The following is a 23815-nucleotide window of genomic DNA, read 5'->3' on the forward strand; positions in this document are numbered from 1 at the left end:
TTTTTGTGTTGCACGTCCTCAGCGTCCTCCCCTCAGTTTAGCTATTTGGTTTTTTACTCGAGCTACAAGCTACAATCCCAGCCGTGCTCTAACCTCACATGAGCCGCAGAGGGGTGAAATCACCTAGCAACCCTAAAAAAAAGAGCTGGGAGCTAGCAGTGTGTAGTAGTTGTTACCTCCCCTTGTGTGTGTGTGTATGTGTGTGTGTGTTTTCTGAAAATACTAGATTTGAAGATGGCGACCAGCTCGGAGCGCAGTCCTCCTCCGTTCCCCGACTCCTTGGAGGACCAAGATGTGCTTGACTCCGAAGACGTCGAAGAAGGAGGAAGAGGAGGTAGTGATGAAGACGAAGGCGACGACCTCTTCATCTCCACGGTAACGACGTCCTTTTTAAAACGGTCGTTCCATGTCAGTTATAATGCTCTCTCGGCTAACTGACATTAACGGCTACAACCGTCAGCTAACGAAAAAAGCTAACGAGCCAAAAAAAAAAGTTTTTAAAAAAAGGAGCATTTAATCTGCTTTTAACGTAGAAATAACACTAAATATATAGTGTTGACTTTGCCTGCTGTCATGTTGGATAGTGTTAGAATTGTAGCTTTTACTTTAAGTTCAATTATCAGTGCTGTGAGCCTGTTTTGATGCACTACGACTAGCGTTAAGAAGCAGCTTGTTTTTTAGGCTTTAAAACATAATTTCTTATTGATTTTTTTCTTCCGTTTTAAAAGTTATAAATATGGACAACTACCCCAGCTGTGATTTGATCAGATCGAAGTTAATCTAACTCACTTTCTATTTTGGTTTATAGTAGAAGGATTGTGTCTGTGCAAATCCTATTTGACATTTTTCTTGGGAGTAAACAGGTTCAAATTGCACTAAATCTGAATGCTTCTTAATCCTCAGCAGCATTTTTTGGATGTGCAGATATTTTTTTAGGCTATGCATGCTGCAAGAAGGGAGTCTAATCCTAGCAGTTTAAAGGGAGATCAGATCTGTGTTATTTGACTCTAAAACATTGACATTATCATAGAGGTGATTGTGTTATTTCAGGTGTGTCAGTGGTTAAAATAGTCCCTTAGGTTGAAATTGCACCGTAGTCCCTAAATCTGAAGGTATCCACCTCCTCAGCTGCATTTTTTTTGGATGTGCAGAGTTTTCTTTTTTAGACCATGCATGCAGCAAGAAAGGAGTTTAATCATTTAGTGAATCTATAGTGTGATTAAATCTGTCTGATTTGACTCTAAAAGTCGTGGACATTATCATAGACGTGATTTTGTTACTTATCAGTGGTATCAGTGGTTAAAATTCAGGCTCCTTTTTGAATGAGATTAAAAAGCTGGCTTGGGCAGCCTGCTGTCATGTGAGTCAGCTGTGGTCACATGGTCAGAACCCGGATGTTTTCCTACAGTCAAAGTTCAGAGGACAGATAGGAAAGTTGCTGTCTTTTGATTTTTTTTTCCTCTCTCTTTTAAAGCAACGGACTAACTGCTGCATGGAAAACATTACTCAGCAGTTGTGGATTTGACATTTAACAGAGCCTGTAGCTGAAGTAATGTTTGGAAATGTACCAGGTAGTGGTCACTTGTGGGTTCAGAGTGGCATTCAGCATAAAAGAGCCAAGATTATTATCATCAATCTGCTGCACTGTGTCAAGAGACTCGTTACACAGTATTACTCACCTTTAATATAAAGCAAATACACCCAAAACCTTTCATTACTTTTACTAAGTTACAACATACTAACATTTTGATTTTAAAGGAACATTTTTATTATCAGCTACACACACCCAGTAGCTTGTAATTACTAAATTCTTGGGCTTTGGGTCATAATGACTGTTTTCTCACATTTTATAAACCCAATGACTAGCCTATTAGTTGAGAAAATAGCCCAAGTAAAGTGTGTAAAACCTGATAATAAACATCTGGATTATGCGGCAGAAATAGGTAAAGGAAGGTTTATAGACATTTAAATATTGTTTTTGCTGTTGTTAAACCAGGTTTCTGATCAGGGGGTGTCAAGAAATGTCCTATTAACTTTAGAGGTTCTTTTCTTTCTAAATCAAAGAATACTGTTTTTGTCTGGCATATTACACTTGGAGTGGTTAAAAAATGGCACACATTCAATGTTTGCCCTTTCTCGAATGTGAAGATTTGAGGAATGTGAAGATTTGAGGATTGTGGGTTAGACAAAACAAAAAACTTGCAACCAGTTTTCCCAAGGTGAAGGTTGGGCTCACTGAAATTGTGACAGATTTTTTTTTATTTTATTTTTTTACTATTTTCTAAATCCAGAAAAGCACTGATAGAGATATAGCCGCTAGTTTCAGTCCTGTGTAGTTTGAAACATATTACTTTTCTTCCCTATCTCCAGACCGAAGCTCCACTGACCGAAATGGATCCCACACCACTTTCTGCTACTCTGCTCAGTGATGATTTAATGGATCCTCCCAGTGATATTATGAATGATCCATTATGCGAACCCGTCAGCATCCAAACAGAAACCAAACCAGCCAGTGAAGTTGTCAGCGAGCCCTCGGATGATTTTGTCGACCTAACAAACAACCTGATGACTCCTGATGACAAGATTGTAGATGTAGGTGCTGCCGAAGATGCAGCAAAAGACACAACTGAAATCCCTCTAGATGAACCCTCAGACGATTTTGTTGACCTATTGGGAAGTGAAACTGAAGCACCACAAGAGGAAGTAGTGTTTGCAGATGTTTCTGTTGGAGTAGCAACAGATAAAAGTGAAGTGACGAGCAGTGACACAGATCCACCTGGTGAGGCTCAACAGGAAGTAAAAGAAACTTTCACTGCACCGATTATCGACATCAGCAGCGATCTGTCATCAATTAATTCACAACCACCACCTGCCAGTGACAAAATTCTTGACCCTTTGGCGGACCTTCTTAGTAATCCTGCACCCGTTGAGGCCAAAAAACCGAGCCCCATGCCAGACCTGTTTGAAGACGACGGCAGCGACTTGTTTGCAGAACCGTTGCAGGCTACTACCGCCAAGCAGCCACAGAAAAGCCTGTTTGGAGAACCTGACGAGGATCTGTTCAGCGAGCCGCTGGGCGCCACAGCAAAGAAATCTTCCACCAAGGAGCAGAAGGACAAATCCGTCACAACCAAGGCTGCTGTTGCTGCTGCTTCTAGTGTCAGCAACATAAGTGGACCTCTGCATGAGAGTAATCAGGGAGAGCCTGCTGATATCTTCTCTGAGGAAGCCATCGCCACAGAGCCCAGCGTCAGCACCACAAGCAGCGTCAACTCCAAGACTAATGGAGTCCACTCTGAAGAAGACACAGATATATTTGCAGGTAGGTATTTAGTGGCAGGATTTATATGTGGTCATATATTCCAAAGTTCACCTTCTAGCTTTTTTACAGAACTTCAATGAAACTTAAACAAGTAAACATTGAGTCAAGATATTTATTTTACATCAGAATGAAGATCAAGAAAGAATCTTTAGGATCAAATCACGATTTTATTGTGTAGTATTCAAAGAGAAGCACCAGAGGGAAAGGACAAGTTTGGATAGGTTTTTCAGACTCCTGATTGTTAATACTATTATTTCAGGTCATTTGAACATGTGGGAACAATTTAAACTAACATGCACAAACAACTACGCTGGCCTGAGATGAAATGTGGGGTTCAATCCTGTTTCAACAGTGTATATGTTAGAAGTTTGAAAACAATCTGAGCAAACTTAACTCTAAATAACTCCGATTGTGTGAGCGTATGTGTGGACTAGGCCTAAGAGGAGGATATGAACTTGCACATTTTTTTCTTTGTGTGTCAGGTCAAAGTCAAAAGCTCTATTATCACATAGATGAGTCACACAGAGAAACACGCTGCACTTTTCAACAAAATGCTGAAGTTTTACCAAGACTTCCATACCAGGGAAAGGTGTGTAGGAGAACTAAAATGAAGAAGTGTTGGACTCCTGCACACTGTCAACACAAAATTAAATAAAGATGACATGTATTTAGTATATTTGTACGTACAGCATGCACGAGTCCACCACCTACAATAAAATAAACAAAAATAGAAATTTACATAAAAATATCTGTAAATTAAAATTAAACTGTCAATATTTTGCTTTTGTGTCCTCAAATACATACAGATAGATTTGTAGCTGTGATAATATGTGCGTCATGTGTTTAATACCAGGACAGTCCAGGATCTCACTAAAGACATCAATAAAGACATCTCACTACATATTTTCATGCCAGCGTGTGATGACCTCTCTCTGCTTTTCTTTTGTGTCTTTTCTTTTCCTGCAGAAGCCACAGTGGAGCTTTCTCTCGACAGTCCGCGGAATGAGAGAAAGACGGATGTGACTGCCAAACCGTCTGCATCCGCCCCCTCTCTGTCAGCAGCTGCCAGCCTGGTCAAGCCTCAGGCTGCTGCCCTGGAGGAGGTACACGTCTATCCTCAGAGTGAAATTTCCAGTATAACTGCAACCAAGTAATGACTGTTAGAATAGAAGTCAGGGATTTATTATTTCTGCACTGGTTCATTTATTTAAAAATATAAGAGTTTGTGAATATACGGTTGTTTATATTCACTTTTGAGTCATTTTGACATCATATGAGAACAAAGCATTCTCACTTTCTTCGAGAAACTGTTTCAGAGTTTGCATCTCAATTCTGCCGTTTAAAAATAAATGTTTGACTGTAAACTGAAGCTGAAAGGTCATTGTGATAGATAATATTTCCCTTTGTGTTCAATATTCGTTTCAGCTGGAAGAAGAGGAAGAAGAAGAGGAGGAAGACAAATTTGAAATCTCTGTGTCTGTCACTAACCCTGAAAAAATAGGTGTGGTTTATTTTTATTATTTTTATTTAAATTAAATAATGTAATGTTTTATCTGGGGGGGGGTTGTCCGTTGCAATAAGACAAAGGCTATTCTGATGTACATGAAACTCCCTCACCAGCTTGCTTTAGATAACATTCTGTAAAGATTTGTATCATATTTGTCTCTGTTTCTCTGCCTCCACTCAGCAAATGCCTTTCATATTTTTCAGGGGACGGGATGAACGCCTACATGGCCTACAAAGTAGCCACACAGGTAAAACCCTGACAGTGATTGAGCCTTTAACCGTAACCTAATGTTGTCCATCTTCTATCCAGAGGAACTTAGTCCAGTTAGTCATCAGATGTGTGGCAACAGTGAGCCAATAGAGGAAATACTGGTCAGGGTTTCGTGGGAGAAACACCAATGGGGCTGTTCTTGTAAAGTAAACAGCAGTTAGTCAGAATTATGTGAAATGTTATAGTAGTAATAGTAGTAGTAACATAAGACTGTAAAATCCATTAATGAGTATATTTTGAACACAAGGCTTTAAGTGATTTAATGAGGAATTGTGTGAACTCTGTTTCAGACCACACTGTCCATGTTTCGCAACAAGACCTTTACAGTCAGGCGACGCTTCAGTGACTTCCTCGGCCTTTACGAGAAACTGTCTGAAAAACATGGACCAAATGGATTCATCGTGCCTCCGCCGCCAGAGAAGAGCATTCTGGGTAGGTAGACTTCATATAACTGTTGCTCTAACAAGAAATCTCATCTTCATTAGTTGTAAGAATGCATGTCGTCCTGCCACAGGTATGACAAAAGTGAAGGTGGGAAAGGAAGACTCCTCATCTACAGACTTTGTTGAGCGGAGGAGAGGTGCTTTGGAGAGGTGAGTGTTAGAAAAGGAATGAAATTAAAGCTGCGTCATGACAACAGAGGTGCATGTTCACCTAATCCCTACCTAAAAATAGTATATAAATAGTTATACCCATTTTCTCATTTTAACAGGTATCTCCAGAGGGTGGTGAATCACCCATCACTTCTCCAAGATCCTGATGTCAGAGAGTTCCTGGAGAGAGATGAAGTAAGACAATATTTAGGCTTTGGTGCCTTTTTAGGAGACAAATATCTATTTCGTTTTTTTTACTTGAATCTTTCTGAAATCCTGCACAAGTAGACCATGAAATGAAACCTTTGGGCCACAACTTCAGCACATTTTTTCCATTTATATTTGTGTTAGAAGTTTCACTATATTTTAAAAGCACAGTCTGTAATGTAAAATGTGTGTTTGTGTGTGTGTCTTCAGTTGCCCAGAGCAGTCAGCACTCAGGCTCTGAGCGGTGCCGGCTTCCTGAAAATGATCAACAAAGCAACAGATGCAGTCAGTAAAATGACCATCAAGATGAATGAATCAGACGTGGTGAGTTCAGCTGGAAAGGCACACTCCTGCTGCTCTCAACAGTTTTCATTTCCGAGAAGATGATGATGTAGCAGATGGTTTTTATGATGAGGAAATCTCCCGGTTTCACTCCAGAGCGGCAAAACTGCAACGTCCCCGGTCGAATCTGCCTGGGGGACATATGTTGCCTGTCGTGCCCCTCCCTCCCTCCCTCCCTCCCTCCCTCCCTCCCTCCCTCCCTTATTTCCTGTCTGCTTCTCCACCGTCTGCTGTCAAATGAAAGCAAAAGAATGCCCAAAAAACATTATTAACATAAAAAAAGAGGGAGGGAGCAGAAACTTTCAGTAATTAAAACATGAGTTCACACTTCCAGCTAAAGACTGATGACACATTCAGGCTGAACAGCACAGCACAAATCAGGCACTTCTTACACAGAGCAGTTTGAAAAATTTTTTTTTTTTTTTTTCAAGTTTAATTTGAACAATTCACACCGGCCAAGATCACTTCATTTAATCGTCTTGTGTTACAACTATTCTGATCGGCCCTGATAGATGAAAGCACAGCTGAGCACTTAGTGTGTGTCCACTGATTCTTTGTTTGCTGTGGTGCAAGCTAACATTTGATTAACTGTTTAGTTAGTAGATAGCACCATAGTTCATTTAACACAGAGGGCGAGGCACCCAGTAATGTTAGATCATGAACTAATCAATGTTTGTCAAAAGCTGGTGTAAAAAATTTAACAGATTTCCTTTTTTTCTATCTGAGCTCAAATTACCATCAATAAATGTATAAATAAAAATTCATGCATGCATGCATGCATGCATGCATGCAGTGAACTTGGAAGTCCCTTAAATAAAAGTACAAATATATATTTCAGCTGAATGAATTTGAAAGAAGTTCCTTAAACATCAATTCTATTGTGTTTCAACCAGCAAACACTTTTACTGAACTCAAAACATCAAAGCATTGAAAAATAAAAAGGCAAAACAGGTTTCTTTATACATATAAAAATTAAAACAATTAAATTACTCCTATAGGGCTAATTTGCTTATTAGTTAATGAATGAATGAACCTTACAAACCAAACAAGTATGATATGGCTCATAATGTCATCTGTGCTCAGTCCTCCTCAGTGGTATATTGCACCTTACCTTAACACAAATATTGAAGCTAAGTTTAGAAATGAATATGTAAAACCACAGTGGTTTTTTAAACACTTTGATGTTGGCGTTGTAACTAACAATTTGTTTTTGCTGCAGTGGTTTGAGGAGAAGCTGCAGGAGGTAGAGTCTGCAGACCAGCAGTTCAGGAAGCTCCACGCATTGGTTGAGTCTCTGGTCGTCCACAGAAAAGGTAAGCAGTGTCCAACCACAAAGACTTTCACTTCCTGTCATGTTTACCCATCAGTCACACTATCAGAAGAGTATCACATGTCCGGATGTTACAAGCCAGAACAAAAATAGTATTTGTACAGAGCAAACACAGAGAAACAAAGATAAAATAATAATAATGGTCCATGAAATGTCAGAAAATGGTGAAAAATGCCAGCCACTGTTCACCTAACCCCAAGATGCAACCTCAAATGTTTTGTTTTGTCCCAATTTTCTACCTCAACCCAAAGACATTCACTTAATTATTATAAAGTCAACTTAGTTAATCGAGTAGTCATGGAAGCTCAACAGACAATTATAAGTCTCTTCTGGGGAACACTTTCCACAGGATTCCCAAACTGTCAGTAGATGTCATAATTGAGAGCTGGTTTGAGTTCATTTAGATAAACAAAAAAACACAGACAGAAACTGAACCAAAACAAAACAAGTCATTATCCTTCATGCTCTCAACAAGAAGAGATGTGCTATCAGCTGCACACAACTACCCTCTCTTCTTCCTCTTCCTCCCCCCCCTGGTGTCTGCCCTCTGACTGGCTCATATTTGCACCGCCCTCTTGACAGTTTTCAACCAGTCAAAACACAAATGACAGCCTATGTGACACAGTGGATTAAACCTCGTGGTATGTTTCTGCCTCTCTAAACAACTGTAAAGTATAGCAACTCTGGTGCTCTGAAGACGAGTTGTGACATGTGAGCTCCACAGTATTTCACAAACAGTATTCCACAAATCCACACCCAGAAAGTTGTTTGCAGTTTATATATATCATGTTTTTGGTGTCACATGGGAAACAGTAGGAAAAAAAAGGAAAAAGCTTGTGGTTTTATTAACATTTGGCCGTCTTTTCCACCTCCAGAGCTGTCGTTGAACACGGCGAGCTTTGCCAAAAGCACGGCCATGCTAGGCAGCGCGGAGGACAACACCGCTTTGTCCCGCGCCCTCTCCCAGCTGGCAGAGGTGGAGGACAAGATGGAGCAGCTACACCAGGACCAGGCAGCAAACGACACCTTCCGCTTCGCCGAACTCATTGCTGATTTTATCCGCCTGCTTGGTGCCGTGAGGGTACTGAAAATTCATCGTATTAAAACATCGTAGCTAAATCGTGTGTAGTGAAGAACTGGAATAGTTTCATTTAAGATAAAACTCCCACAAAATGTAGAAGTAACATAAGCATTTTAGTTTTACAAAGATTGATGTTTACCTTCACGAAATGAAAATCCCAGACTGGACATGTAGAGCTTTGGAGTTAGAAATGATGTTAACACTGTTGCTTTGGTCACTGTTTTTATCACAGTATCAAAAACAAAAAGCAAGTATTTGTATCTGGAGTTGAAATGGTGAACTGTGAGGATAGATCAGCCTTTTTAAGAAGTCAAGGTAGTTGTGTTAAATCCTTGTGAGAAAATAAAGTCCAGAAATGTACTTTTAGTAACAAAATATGATGCCATTAAAGCTAGTAAGTAATTCAAGAATGCAGTGCAAAAGGAAGGGCATATTTATGGATTAAATTATTCATTTTAGTACTTACTGTGCAGCCTTTCTCATTTCACTGACACAATATATTAAAAAGCAGAAAGTTACCCTTAGTGAGTCTGCTTCAATGATAACGGTGGTTAAAAACTAACTATTTACATTAACGCTGAATAAAAGCTTCAGATTTATTTATAAAGTTGAATAGGGACCTTTGAATAAATAGCTCGTGTACACTAAGTCCTCTAAATATAAACATGACTCTTGTGTGTTTGTGACCCGCAGGGCTCGTTTGATCACCGGATGAAGGCGTGGCAGCGTTGGCAGGATGCGCAGGCCACTCTGCAGAAGAAGAGAGAGGTCGAGGCCAAACTGCTTTGGGCCAACAAGCCAGACAAACTGCAGCTGGCCAAGGAGGAGATCGCCGAGGTAAAACGCGCCAAAATCAACACAGTCCAAATGACTCAGACAAGACTGCGGTTTGATGTGGTCTTTTCAAGATTCACGATTGTTTGAAGACGAGGATTATAGGAGGAAGAACAATGTATTGTCTGTCCTTTTTAACCTTTTTGTGTTGAGACTCCGACTTTAAACTTCTCCTCCCTTCTTGTTCACAGTGGGAGGCCAAGGTGACGCAGTACGAGAGAGAATTTGAAAGAGTCTCTGCCACCGTGCGCAAGGAAGTCGTCCGCTTTGAGGTACCGTTGCTGCATTTACATCAGTCACCAGACGGCTGAAGACATAGAAATAGGGATTAATCGGTTTTTTTCTCTCTCTCTCCTTAACAGAAAGAAAAAGCTAAGAATTTCAAAAGACAGATAATTCAGTACTTGGAGTCTCAGCTTCAGTCGCAGCAACAGGTGAGTGTCTGTCCAGTCAAACAGGAACATTTAATATTTCAATAATCAAATATTGCTCTTGTTAAACTAGTCAGCGTTCATTTATAACAGTTGTGATATTGATAAAGATTCACCAACTACTGCAGTCTCATTTTTGAATGCTCCACAATCATATTTGGAGGCCCCTCGAGCTGTACAGCTGCAGCATGTCTGAATTTGTTATTAGATGTTGTGAGCATAGAGTTGATTATCTCATTCATTCATGAGTGCATTAGTAGAATAATAAAAACTTTGAATTATGAAAATGAAAATAATGAAATTACATTCAGATACATAATAACCTGCAAATTCCTGTGAACCGTGCTTAAAAGGGGAATATTTGAAGAATAGAAATAACACCTGGGGTTACTGGTGGTAACAACAGTTCTAATACAGTTCCCTGAATACTGGGGACGGCAAACACTCTTTCATCAGCTGCTTTGTCAGAAAAGCAACAGAGCAACTTATGTATCTGTTTCTAGTGCAAAGAGACCTGCATGGTTTTAATCAAGTCGCCAGTCACAATTTCGCCTTTGTCCATCCTGCCATAAGCAGCCAGGAGGGCATGTCCAGTTTGTATTAGCTGTAACACAATATAGTTTTCAACAGTAAACTTTAAGGCTGTTTTCATTTTGATAATTTAAAAACGGTTACACTAGATTTGGCTATTGCAGAAAAAATGCTGACCATAAATAGTATCAAATACCGGATCTAATGTCATGAAAATCTTAAAAGTTTATGACTGTAAATAATGAATTAGCAAAATTGTTAATTTAAGTTTCAATTAATGAATCCAGATGCATTGTAAATTCTTAGAAGAGTCATCAGTTATAAATCCTAAATGTTGACCAGCTCTTGTTTGTCATTATAAATGAACCTGACAATGTCGTCTCTTCTTTCTCCAGCTGATAAAATATTGGGAGGCTTTCTTACCAGAAGCAAAAGCAATCGCCTAATCCTCGAGCACCAGCCTTCTGGACGACAAAACAGGCTGCCTTTTTCTTATACACTTTACCTCTTGCCTTTAAACCAAGGAAAAATGCGTGCATTGTAAAGGGAGATACAATCAACCTGTTTTTTTAATCACCTTTAACATATAGCTCTGTATTCTATTGTATTAATAATTGTATATTTTCATTTAACCTTCCACAAATATTTTCTTATTAGATGAAAAGAGTTTGCATATACAAAGATATGGACACACGAAGAAAAGAGAAAAAAAGCGCAAAGTGTAGACGAATGATTTCCATTAATTTCCACAAGAGAAGGGAAAGGAAACGAGTCCGTCGCTCTCAGGATTTTCTCCGACATGTGATCAGGAGCTCCTTCACATCAGCAGTGGTTAATTGTTTACAGTGCGGCTGCTCTCTCATCAAATATTTCTGGGGACCCAGATGAAGAAAGTGGCCAACACTCTCACTCTGTTTCTTCTTTTTAATGACTCAAAGGGATAAAACAGTTAAAGTAAGAATTATGAGCACTTCCACTTGGTGGATTAAGTACTTAAGTACCAGCCATGTTTTGTTTTTTGTTTTTTTTTCTTTCAGATTTAAAATACTATTGATGCTGACGGGGGTGGGGGGGTTGCAGGGTAAAGAGAGGCATTAGATTAGCGGTCTACAGCTGTGGTCAAGGGTTGCATTGTAGGTCAAGCTTAATGTGGGTTTAATGTTTTAGATTTGATTTCAATCATAGTGCAAACTTTACTCTTGTAACTACACTTGTCTGTGCCTTTTTAAATCCGAGTGGTGTTTTCGTCTTCGGACAGCAAATATAATCCAGTTTTTGGGAGAAGGTTGAACACAGCTGAGGATTGCTAACAGTCACTTCCACAACAGCCATAATGACAAGATTGTCAGGCTTGAGTTTAAAAACCATGCAGGTGTTTTCACAAAATTTTGCCTATTTACTATAATTGTTTTTGTATTCTTTTCAAGGCTTTTTAAATGTGCTTATCTTGCGGGCTGCCTCGGCTTCCACACACTTGAAACTTGCTTGAGATGTGCACCCTTCACTGTTAATGTCATGAGATTGTTTGAGTTAATCAGTGACTAAAATACAGTAAATCCTGACATGTCCACTACATAAATGTTGCTATCTCAAGCAAACTGCAAGTATTGTGGTGTACTGAAGTGAAATTGATGAAAACCATTTCCTTGACAGGTTGACAGTAATTGCAAATAATAATTAATCATGATAAAATGTCAGAAAATAATGAAGATTGCCCGTCTTAATTTTCCACAGTGGTATCATATTGCAGGTTTTGTCGAACTTAAAGATATTACATTTAAAATCATGTAAAACATTGAAATGCGGTCCTCATATTTGAGGAGCTGGAAACATTTTTGATTCATGAATAACTTAAATGAATAATAATCTGTTGACTGAATAATCATTTCAGCACTAAATGAGACTGTGTGATTTCTAGTAAATGGGCAACAACATGTTAAAACACTGGAATGGTCCTTTTAAAAATGGAGTCCAGGAAGCACCAGGACTGGACTGATGCTGACTCGTAGAGATGAGATTAATGTCAAATACTAAACTGATGTCATACTGAACCTAAATGCTTCCCTGCTGCCTCAGTCCGCAGTTTGACGATCAAACAGTAACACGTGGCAGAGCTGCCGTCTTTTGATTATAGCTTTAATTTCACGTTTGCACACCGTGCAGCGATTACGCTACACTGTATCATGTGTCAGTAAGGCATCATGTAACTTGCAGACATTTCTTTGCACAAGTTTTTTTTTCTTTTTCTTTTGACATATACATGCTTGTTTTCATCTGAGATTTCGAGGAATGCTGTCAGACAGCACTGAATGAAAACTGTGGATGTTCAGCTTCATACTGCGTATCATCACTCGTCAACGTGCAGAGCAATGTCAGCAACGTGCACTGTGTCATAGAAATTTCTTTTAAAACAAATCAATTAAAGTTGCACTGTTTACACTTGGAGATTTCAGTAAGAACCTCAGACTCAAGTCTCTTTATTTCTAAAAACTAAATATTACAGCTGTTTGTCATGTTTAAAGTCAAAAACCAGGTGACATTAACATCAGAGAATTCCTCATTTAAACACACTGTTCTGTTTATGTATTCTCAAACTTCTTCACATCAAGGACCCCTAAACTATCACAAATTAGACCACAGACCCCCCTTTGATAAGATTTTTGCTTATAGATGTTTCATAACATAAAGTGTATGAAGCTCACACATTCTGTCATTGTGTTACTTATCGATGGAAGTATAATGAAAATAAATGATTCCCCTTTTTGCTAGGGAACCCCTGCAAGGACCCCAGACCCCACTTTGAGAACCGCTGCACTAGAGAATAAATTCCTCACAGTACTACATCGCTGGTACTGCTTTTAAAGTCTGGTACACAAGGTCATAGATAAAACTCAGTAAGATTAAATTCCCACTATATCTTCTGATATTAGCTTTTTAAGATTTATCGGTATCAGAATGTAAAGTGCTTCACCACCTATCGGCTGAAAAGAGAAATTGCAGTACAGAAATACCAGTGATGTGTCCAAGGTTATTTAGGAACTGTACATAGTTTTTCTCCACAGACCACTGACATTTATTTTTCAGCTGTAAAAAAGAAAATCATCATTTAGGAATCATTCCTTAACAGCCGAATTTAAGGGATATTTAAAAAGTGTCCTCCTCAAAGATCCTCTATTGGACAGGCAATAACTCCCAACATATTTTAATTGCTTCACTCACTTTTGCTGTTTAAGTGCTGACATGGATTTTATTATGAAGGTAACAGAGGTCTGTCATTCGACGTGATGCATGCTCACAAGACTCACTGATATCTAGGTTGTAAAAAAAAAACTTGTCAGCAGTAAAGATGTCCTCAAATGAACTTTTATAATTCATTCAACAGGGCACTCGTAACTCCTCACAGAGCGCTTCGATACCAGCTTTGATTTACCATTTATTAAAAACTATTTACAATATGATTCAGAGTTACAGACATCCAGACACCTTTTCATGTGTGCAGCGAAGCACCCGGTTTGCACACGACTGAGATAACAGAAGCAGCGCCGAACCAGTGAACTGCGACACATGATAACACTACACTTCACTCTACAATGTTGCTCCATCCAGCTAACTGAACTAAGAAGGCAAACTGTGAGGATAGACTGGCCTGGCCGAGCAAACTAAGAAACTGTAACGTGAAGCAGTAGAGAAACTATGATGGACTCTTAACACATTAGGCACCCATGACAACAACACATGACATCATCCCATGACTGCTCGCTGCTTGCTTCAGCTTCACTTTGGCAGCTGGACATGAACAAAAGAAACTGTCTGTAACATGACAAAAAACTACAAGGATTTGCAACAGTTCAGGCAGTTAATGGTTTCAACATATTACAGAATAATGTAGGTATCAATAAATAACAACCACTTCTCATAAACACAGCCAGCACATATCATGCTCTCTAAAAATATATATATATATGTATATATGCATAAAGGCTCCAATCCATATTCTAAATAATGTGACATGGTGCACTGGATGGATGATTTCTGAAGGTGCCATTATCTACCAAGATACTCTTAACTGAGTACAAATGGCTCGAACATGCACAAAAATTAAAATCATACAAAGCTGACATAAAAAGAATGTTCTTGGACTGATTTCTGCTGACAAGGCCAGTACCTCACTATATATATATATGCTTTGTGATGGATAAGACATTTAACAATACCTGTATTGTAGGCAGGGCCAGTGTCCATTCACCTACAATTGAGTCAGTTCAAACTGCAGTCTAGCTGGTTATGATAAAAAAAGCGTTGATTATCAGTCATGTCCCACTTAAAGTGAGTGCTCATGCAAGTAGTTTTTTTGTTGTTTTTTTTGTAATATTTAACAAGTTAGACTGAATTAAATGTACTGATCCCATGTGTGGAAGCCAAGTTTTTTTCCTAGGATGGCAAAGTCATGAACCTCTGTGATTGGCTAATGGCTACTCGTTGCCTTTGATGGTTAGGATTGTTAGATTAAGGCAGCCGTGTGGGAGGGCAGGTCATGACTTCGCCATCCTAGGAAAATAAAAATCCCACTGTATAGACGCACAGAGACATGAGAAGCACCAAAGAGACGAAGCGCTGTGATTACACTTGTCACTCCAATACAGCTTTCATCACCACATCACGTGAACAGACAGGGCCAAGAAGTGTCCAAAAATAATGGTCCAGTTGTCAAAGGAATACTTTAACAATAGGGAAATAGACTTATTCACCAGGATGTTAACTTACCTTAGCACAGAAACTGGAAACGGGGAGAGACAGCTATAGCCAGGCTCAGTGAAAGGTAAGAAAAAGCTAATCTAAATGTCAGATGGCTGTAGCTTAATAATAAAGGACAGGTTCACAGTTGAACAGTGAAAGAGGGTTTTCCTTGCTGTAATCATTCCACCCGTTCATACTGGCTATTCAAAGATCCCCTTCAAATGTGCTTTCAATGCAAGTTTCATTTTGTGCACAAATATTCAGATTTAAATTCAGATAAACTCTGAAAAACATTTTTGCACAGATGGAGGGATGTCGATTTTGTCTTCTATCACTTGCATTGTGAGTGCATTGTGAAGAGGTCAGTCCGAACAGGAATCAACAGATTATGGCAGGAAAACCCTATTTCAATGTTCATTTGGCCACCTGACTGTTTTAAGAAACTTTAAATAAAAATTGTGGATCTGTCTCTTTTAATGGACAGACAATCTTCTTTTTAACCCTCCACCAGAGAGCAAATAAGATCATTTCCCCCACAAGACCAAACTTTTCCTTAAAAGCAAGAAAGTGTAACTTTTGGTAAAATAAATAACACATTCGTCCTCTTAAAAATTAGCAATTAAACACAATCTTGCTCAATCCAAGACAAAAATTACGATCATCTTGTATTTGTAATTTGAGTTACTCTTAAGCAAAGTTACATGGCCTCGTCTGCTGAGTGAATAACTGAAAACTGTTGTGGGAAAAGATCCAAATGACAAAGTGTAACTCCAGCCAGCAACATCACAATAACTACCTGTTTACTTCAGCACCAGTTAAGTAAACTTAAGTGTATTTCGCACGTTGATAGTACTTTGTTTGAATACGTTGGATACAAACAGTAAGTGTATTTCAAATAGTTATTATTTCAAAGCAAACCTTTAGAAGCGTCTGCTGCGTTGTGCATGGCTATTCATTTATTTTTTATGCTGAAAAGCTTTTGATAATTTACTTTTAAGGTGAAGTTGACGGCTGTCAGTTTAAGTAGGAGCCATGTTCATGCAGGGAGCTTAGTGATGTATGTAACGTCAGACAGAGGCATTTCACCTCATTCCAAAGGATTGTGAGCATTAGGAGGCGACTACTTTTTTGCATCAAGGGAACCTGATTAAAAATGTTTAATTAAAGAAATATTAAGAGGATGTTCAATTGTTTGACCTAAAAAAAAAATATGGGCACCTGACATCACTTTCAATAATGGAGGTTTTTTTTTTTTTTTAAACCCATAATATTTGACTTGACTTGAATGTTGGGGAAAAAAGGGTTTACAGTCTCACCCTAAAAATACAATATGTATATCCATGCTGAAGTACCGTAGCACCGTCTTAGCCTCTCCAGGCAGGATTGTTTTTGAGTGAAACGATGACAAAAGCAGAGAGGGTTCATTTCTTCTTGGCTCACCTACTTCTAAATGATGAAACAAATGTCCCTTCAAGTAGTCTGCATTTTCTTTTTTTTCCAGCAATAAAAGACAAAAACTGATGTATGAATGTCTTCTCGCATACCCTGGGCTCAGTTTGAGTCTCTTGCGAGAACAAACGTTGCCTTTGCGAATGCTGTAACAGCGGTGTGTAGTGATGAAAACATCAATCGAACTGCTTCAAACTGTCTCACGAGTCCATCAAATCCAGCTCAGACTGACAACACCACCAGCCTTAATGTCACTTCAATGAGCCGCTTTTTAGTCAATACTGAACACAAACTGCTGAAATGACGAGGGCTGCCTGTCATGAAACTAGTGCACATTCAGTAGGTTTGGGACCCAGCTGCAGGCCGTTTCAGAGGAGAGTCCGAGCAACGTATCTAAGGAGCCCTCCGTTCTGGAAAAAGGTAACGTCCATCTCGGTGTCAAACAGCGCGGTGACGGAGAAGGACTTTCCTTGGCTGGTCTGAAAGAGAACACAGAAACAAATCCTTCACTACGCCGCTCTCCAAAGTGTGACAGGTACCTCCATAATGCACCTAATTTACAATACTTTACAGTGGAAGATGTATTACTCTGTTCTAATAAATGCTTATATGTTTTAATATGAAATACTAAAAAAAACTAAATTCAAGCTTGATTATGAAAACTAAACTTTACAGTGTTAATCTATTAAGATTGAATCAAAGGATTATGTGTAATGTGACAAAGGTTGCTCATAGTGACAACCTACGAAAAGTTATCACCAAAATCACCTGTTGTACAAAGATTTATCACCTTGGTTTTACAACACATTTAACGTGTCGCTCAGTTTCAGTGCTCTCATCACTACAAGCGGATATTCTCTGCAATAAAGCTCTAATAAACCAGCTGTACACTGCCTGTTCAGCACCCAGTAGCAGGCAGCAAAGTTAATGATTAGCTGGTGAAGAAACTGGAACATCTAGAGACTAAAGAATCAGATAAATTTCTCAGGAGTTGTTAGAAACCATAACTGAGCAAAAAGGTGTACATATACATATATATTTTAATGGGATGGTAAGCTCTGTGTCTGGGCAGTATATGAGTAGGCAACTGTTGCTGCTACCATGTTACCCATGATTGCTTTTTAAGAGAAATAATATATATACGGCAGTCTTTTTTCTGCCTTCTAGTGGCCAAAATGTAACAATGCAGCTTTAATTCAGCTAAATATTGGATATTGAAGACTCTTGAGGACTTAAAATAGTTTGAATTTGAGGGGAAAAGACTCAAAAGATGTCAATTCACATCCTCTGTAGTCAGAATTTAATCTTTTTAAGTTTAAATTTGAAGTACTTTGCCTAACAATAACATATTTTAATCCTTTTGACAGGTCTACAAAAGACAGTATTATGCAGGATTATTCACTCAGTGTTAAAACTGCTTTCCAGGCTTTTCTGGGTTAAACCCAAACAATAAAACAAAAAGACAGGTTTCAGCCAGCCTGAACAAATCTAAGCTGCGTGTGACAGAACAGATTGTTGCCTACCTTGACAGTGAGCTGCTGCTTCGGACTCAGGCTGTCGGGCATGCTGATGGTGAACCTCTCCTTCCCGCTGAGCTCCAGCGAGTCGGCGGTCTGGCCGGGCAGGAACTGAAGCGGCATGATGCCCATGCCCACCAGCTGGGTCTTGTGCAGGTTCTCAAAGCTCACAGCGATGACTGCGCGTACCCCCTGTCGACCGCCGAGGTGCAGGTGCATGAAAGACAATTATTTGGAGGACAAAGGCAATCTGATGAGCTTTTCCATCCTCTTAAATGACTTAATTATAACTTTTAAAAAGGTCTTACATTGGCAGACAACATTTCTATATTTACTAATATTCTACAGTGTATAAAACTAAGTTTAGGAGTTTACTCTTGTTCAGTAAAGAAAAAATGTGCATTTTGTAGTATTAAACTAATCTAATGTACTATGTTAGTCAAGGAAAATGAGAGTCATTGATTGGTTATCATATTGCCTGGTCAGTGAGAAGTGTGTACTGTAGTTTACCAGCAGGTATGGTCCTTTGGCTACCCAGTCTCTGGAGTTTCCAGAGCCGTAGTCTTTGCCGGCCAGGATGATGAGGGGAATGCCGTCTCTCTGATAGCGTTCAGCTGCCTCAAAGACATCCACCTGACCAGACAGACAGGAAGAGGACACATTATGAGCTTTATGTTATTAGGTTAGAAATGGCAATAATAACAAGGCAGCTATTCTGGTTCCAACCTGCAGCAACTGACAAATACTAGTCAGACACAGATGCTTCGGCTCAAAGGTCCCAAGTCTGACCACTGTAACAGCCAGCTTGTTCAGGATCACTGTTTGTATTGGCCGGTATGTAAAGAACTCACAGAAACACACTGAATCTATGCCAAAGCAGTTTCTAATCGATGCACTTGCAGCTTACTGATCTGCTCAAAAAAACTAATAAAATCCACTTACTGTCTGGCCTGAAGGAATGTGCAAAGTCTTGGGGCCTGTTTTGCCGATTAATCGATTTTGGAGCTTGATGCTGGCAAACGTGCCTCTGGTCATCACTGCGTCATTCCCCCTGCGAGCGCCATACGAGTTAAACTCCCGCGGCGTCAGTCTGTGGGGAAATATTCAGAATAAAAATTTAAATACATTTGAATTTTTCCTGTGACACACAACCAATAGCACAGTGTCCAGTAACATTACAAAGCTATGACGATTATATATCCTTTTTTGTTGCAACAAAACAGTATCTTAGGTGCGTCACCTTCAAATGTTGTTTTCATTTATTTCAAAATTGGATAAGACAATTTGTTCTGTTTACCTGCTCGGACAACTGATTGTCTCTTCATTGATCTTTAACATGATTGCATATTTTTTTATTTATGATGAAAATTGTGCATTGTCATAATTTGGCATTTTTGGTTAACAAAGGTTGATTTAGTTTAGTTACTATTTTGTTGTTGCTACAGAGAAATATTCCTCAATTAATTATGTATGTATACTAGTGATGGACAAAATTAACCAACTGCTTATTTATACTTTTTAGACCACATTTGTATTGACATTATCTTAAACCTCACAATAAATTTTACATTAGTACAACTTTACAAGAGGCTGTAGCCAAGTAATGAGAAGACTTGACATGAAGACTGTCTACACCGATCATGTGCTGAGAGCTGCTCATTTAGTGAGAGAAACAAACTTGTGAGAAACGTGCCACAGTGGTGGAAAACTGCCCATTTCAACAACATCTGACACATCTATAAATAAGACCTCCAAATGAAGCACAGTGAGCACTAATGGAGTTAGTTAAAACTGGTCTTCGTGGCGTCCTGAGTGGGAAACTGACCGTTTGCTCAGCAGGTATTTGGCGGCTGCGCTGACCCTGGCGATGCTCCCAGCCGGCGAGATGTGATCTGTGGTCACTTTGTCTCCGAGGAACAGTAAGGCATGAGCGTTCTCTATCGACTGAGGAGGTGGCACGTCTTTACCCTGAGACAGAAGAGAAGCAGAGGCAGAGGAGGCGTTAAGTCATCTAAACTGCTGATGATTTTATTGTTTCACTGACAGTTGATGCAGGAGGCTGTTCTTTGTTTATACGCAGGAGGACTTACTAATTTGCTGAAGAAAGACGGTGAACGGATGTACGTGGACTTGTGATCCCAGGGGAAAACAACAGACTCTGGATAGTCGATGTTGTTCCAAAATGAGTTCCCTTTCTGGAAGAGAGCACAGTGGGAAGAGGAACCATGGCTTGAGTGAAACAGACAGCAGATGTACATAGAAAAAGGGAAACAGAAGTAGAAAGTCAGTGAAGAGTGTCTCCTCCTCACCTCCATCCTTCCCCTGAGATCCTTAAAGATGGAGGTGATGACTGTCTCCTCCTCAGTCTGTTGGATCTCCTCCCTGGACGGCCAGATATCGCGGAGGTACAGCTCCTTGCCCTCTGATGTCACACCTGCTCATGCGACAGGAAGCCAAAAGTTAGAACTGCATGAAGAGTATCAAGCAATGAAATGCGCCTGCACCACTTTTTCAAGAACAAAGTTTTATATTGAGTTCTAGTTATGTAGAGTTTATATTTAGAAGAATGGAATAGCTGACCTCTTATTATCTTCAGATGTAAAAACATTGAGATCATTAATGAAATGTGCTTACCAGACAAGTAATAGAAGTTTTATACAGAAAAGAAAGAATAAAATAGATTAAACAAAAAGCAGGAGTGGCATAACTTTTTAGTTTAATTCATTTCATGGTTTTAACTTCATATCCAATATTTCTTCTATACACAGTAATTAATTCAAGAGCTTATCACTACCAGGTTAATTGTTTAGACCTCATAATCCAATTGCTCATTTTTCCACCTGTTCCATGCTCCACACAACACTGAATCAACTAAATGCTCACTGACTGTAATCAGCCTAATTTCTCAAATCCCCTAATGAACCTCAGCTTTCAGAGGAGCTTTAAAGAGCCCCTGATGTGCGCTTTCCTCACCTAAAGGCTCTTTCTCAAAGTCGATCCCCACAGTGCCCGCGATGGCATACGCCACCACCAGAGGAGGGGAGGCCAGGTAGTTGGCACGCACGCAGTCACAGAGACGGCCTTCAAAGTGCCTGTTGCCAGACAACACACCACAGGCCACCAAATCCCCCTAAAAAAAAAAGAGTGTACAGTCAGAATTTTATTGTGTGAAATGTAAAAATGTATTTAATATCTGACAAAAATGGCTGAATGTATTATGAAAACCTCACCTGTTTGATTGCATCCACAACAGTTTCTGGTAACGGTGCCGCTGTGTTCCCTACACAGGTGGCACAGCCGTAACCTATCACCTCAAATCTGTGGAATAAAGGAATTAAATCAGTCAAACTTCTTGATGTCTGGGTGTGACAGCCAATCCATGTGTATGATGCAGGATAATTAACTCAGGTCCAGCTGTGTTTTAATTATTCAGACATGATTCTGTCACAGGTAAGTCTTTAATCTGCAGCTGTATTCATTGGAACAGCTCATAACTCATATTCAAAGTAGAGCTGTAACGATAAGTAAAAGCCCAAGATAAAATATTTGTGGAAATTCAGGAGACCAGAATTTCATTTTGAGAGGACTAGAAGTATCTAATATAGAATAACAATAAATCTGTATTAAACTCTCTTAATCTGATAGTTATTATAGAAATGTAAAACCCTTTCATACCAAAGTTGAGCAGTGTTAAGACTCACAGTTAACAGTAAGTGTAGCCTGCACACATTCAAAGCATCGAACATGGGTTTATCTCAGGTCACTGCCTAGTTGTCACAGGGGTACTTGTGTATTTGTCTATTTGTGTTTGTTTGTGTGTGTGTGTGTGTGTCACTGGTTCCACATACCCCAGCTGGTTAAAGTAAGGCAGGACTCCACTGGTATTGAGGTAGTGAGTGACCATGCCGCTTCCAGGAGCCAGGCTGGTCCTAATGTACGGCTTGACGATGAGCCCTGCCTCCACAGCCTTTTTGGCCAGTAGACCTGCAGCAAGATGACAAACATAGTTAAGATTTGTAATCTACTGTCATAAAGAAGACCGTGTTTTTGTGGAAAAAGCAAACAACAGAAGCATTTGGTTATACGTCCAATAAAAAAACGGCATGACAAGATACATGGACTAGAATCTAATCCATGCATTTATATCGAGTCAAACCTGAGAAGCTGAGAATATTTATCCACACATGCTATTCAGAGATATTTTTAGAGGTAATCTCTGATCATTTTTTTGGTCGGTGAGTTCTCTGCTCCCGTGACTCACCTGCAGTCAGCATGACAGACGGGTTGCAGTTGTTGGTGCAACTGATCACGGCTGCGATGACCACCGAGCCGTGTGCCAGCTGGTACTCCTGACCGCCGTGCAGGAAAGGAACCAGAGTCTCCTGCTTCTCCTTAGAGATATGGAAGCCTTTGAAGCCCACCTGAGCGTAGACCAAACAGAAGAAGGAGTTATTGAGTTACATAACGCTCAACACAATCAGATAACAAAAGAAAAAGTACGACATGCACCACCAGCATCTCCTGACGTGGACCTACATCACACTTGGCAGAGTGAAGAAGAAGACAATATGAAAGTTTTAAAGCATATTTTTTGTGTGCGTTACCTTCTCATCAAGACAACTTTGGAAATCTTCTTTCATGTTGCTGACTGCCACTCTGTCCGAAGGCCTCTTCGGTCCGCTCACTTGTGGCACCATGGAGCTCAGGTTGATTTCAATCACCTGTACAAAAATATTCAATTTTCACAATTCTTCCAAAAATTTTAAAGAGAAAACTTGATCTCTTCTACCATCTTAATTGAGTCAAATGTCCAAATAATTTAAATTCACTTATCATAAATAAATATTCATCTACATCTATCTATTGAGTCCACGGAGACATTGCTGACTGAGGCTGTGAAGAGACGACACATTACCTCAGAATACTGCGGGTCTTCTGAGGGGTCTTCATAGCTTCGAAAAAGTTTTACAGCCTTCATGTAAGACTCCAGTAATTCAAGTTTTTCCTGGGTAAAGTCTGAGAGGAAAATTATGACATGTTAGTTTTTTGGATGCCAAACAATCGTAACTACTATTTCTAAACATGGACACACGTTAGCAAAAATATCTATTAAGTTCAGGGTGAAAATAAAAGCTGCTCGGTGAGGAATGCATCCAAAACTGACTCACTTGTCTTTTTAAAGTGCCTGATTGTGACGTTGTCGACGGGGAAGAAGCTGACAGTGGCGTTGTACTCAGGGCACATGTTGGCGATGGTGGTGCGGTCGGGAGCTGACAGCTGGGATACACCAGGTCCAAAAAACTCTACGAACTTTCCGGCGATTCCGGCTTGCCGCAAGTGCTGGAAAATCAGCATGTAACATACATTAGTACACAGTTATAGTATTAGATATTGTTGCTATATTTACTTATAGTTACTTGTGTGTATGCTGTTTGCCCCAAGTTCACATGGAAAGAAGCTAGATACAATAAAACGAGGGCAGAGTAGTGTTACCTTGGTGATGCCGAGGACGATGTCTATGGAAGTGGTCAGAGGGTTGATGGTGCCCACCAGTTTACAGCCTACCACCTGAGGAAGGGTCAGACACACTGGCTGGCCCAGCATCACGGCTTCTGACTCAATCCCCCCAACACCTGGTGGAGAAGGTAGAGTGAAGAAAAAAGT

At 39.7% G+C, this 23815-nt stretch overlaps 2 protein-coding genes across 2 annotated transcripts in view; one reads left to right on the forward strand and one right to left on the reverse strand.

The window, feature by feature from the left end:
• On the forward strand, positions 1–12893 carry snx1a (sorting nexin 1a). Its single transcript, XM_062421427.1, has 15 exons — positions 1–375; positions 2371–3322; positions 4289–4425; positions 4748–4823; positions 5033–5076; positions 5390–5531; positions 5614–5692; positions 5812–5887; positions 6110–6223; positions 7461–7554; positions 8447–8652; positions 9346–9489; positions 9678–9758; positions 9849–9920; positions 10844–12893. The coding sequence occupies exons 1-15, from the start codon at positions 235–237 to the stop codon at positions 10892–10894; spliced, it is 2409 nt and encodes an 802-aa protein (XP_062277411.1). The 5' UTR covers positions 1–234; the 3' UTR covers positions 10895–12893.
• The window catches only part of ireb2 (iron-responsive element binding protein 2), a 17685-nt gene continuing 5327 nt past the window's right edge, over positions 11458–23815 (reverse strand). Inside the window, exons 8-22 of the mRNA XM_062421426.1 lie at positions 23645–23784; positions 23320–23491; positions 23067–23167; positions 22756–22872; positions 22413–22572; positions 22000–22135; positions 21382–21469; positions 21125–21281; positions 20461–20585; positions 20242–20346; positions 19977–20119; positions 19094–19241; positions 18662–18784; positions 18158–18343; positions 11458–17113 (exon numbers count right to left, since the gene is read on the reverse strand). Coding sequence (XP_062277410.1) covers positions 17003–17113; positions 18158–18343; positions 18662–18784; positions 19094–19241; positions 19977–20119; positions 20242–20346; positions 20461–20585; positions 21125–21281; positions 21382–21469; positions 22000–22135; positions 22413–22572; positions 22756–22872; positions 23067–23167; positions 23320–23491; positions 23645–23784 — 2012 coding nt within the window. The 3' untranslated portion in view covers positions 11458–17002. The remainder of the gene's footprint in view (positions 17114–18157; positions 18344–18661; positions 18785–19093; positions 19242–19976; positions 20120–20241; positions 20347–20460; positions 20586–21124; positions 21282–21381; positions 21470–21999; positions 22136–22412; positions 22573–22755; positions 22873–23066; positions 23168–23319; positions 23492–23644; positions 23785–23815) is intronic.

This window comes from Scomber scombrus, chromosome 6 (genome assembly GCF_963691925.1).
Source record: "Scomber scombrus chromosome 6, fScoSco1.1, whole genome shotgun sequence".
In the NCBI taxonomy this organism is placed as follows: domain Eukaryota; kingdom Metazoa; phylum Chordata; class Actinopteri; order Scombriformes; family Scombridae; genus Scomber; species Scomber scombrus.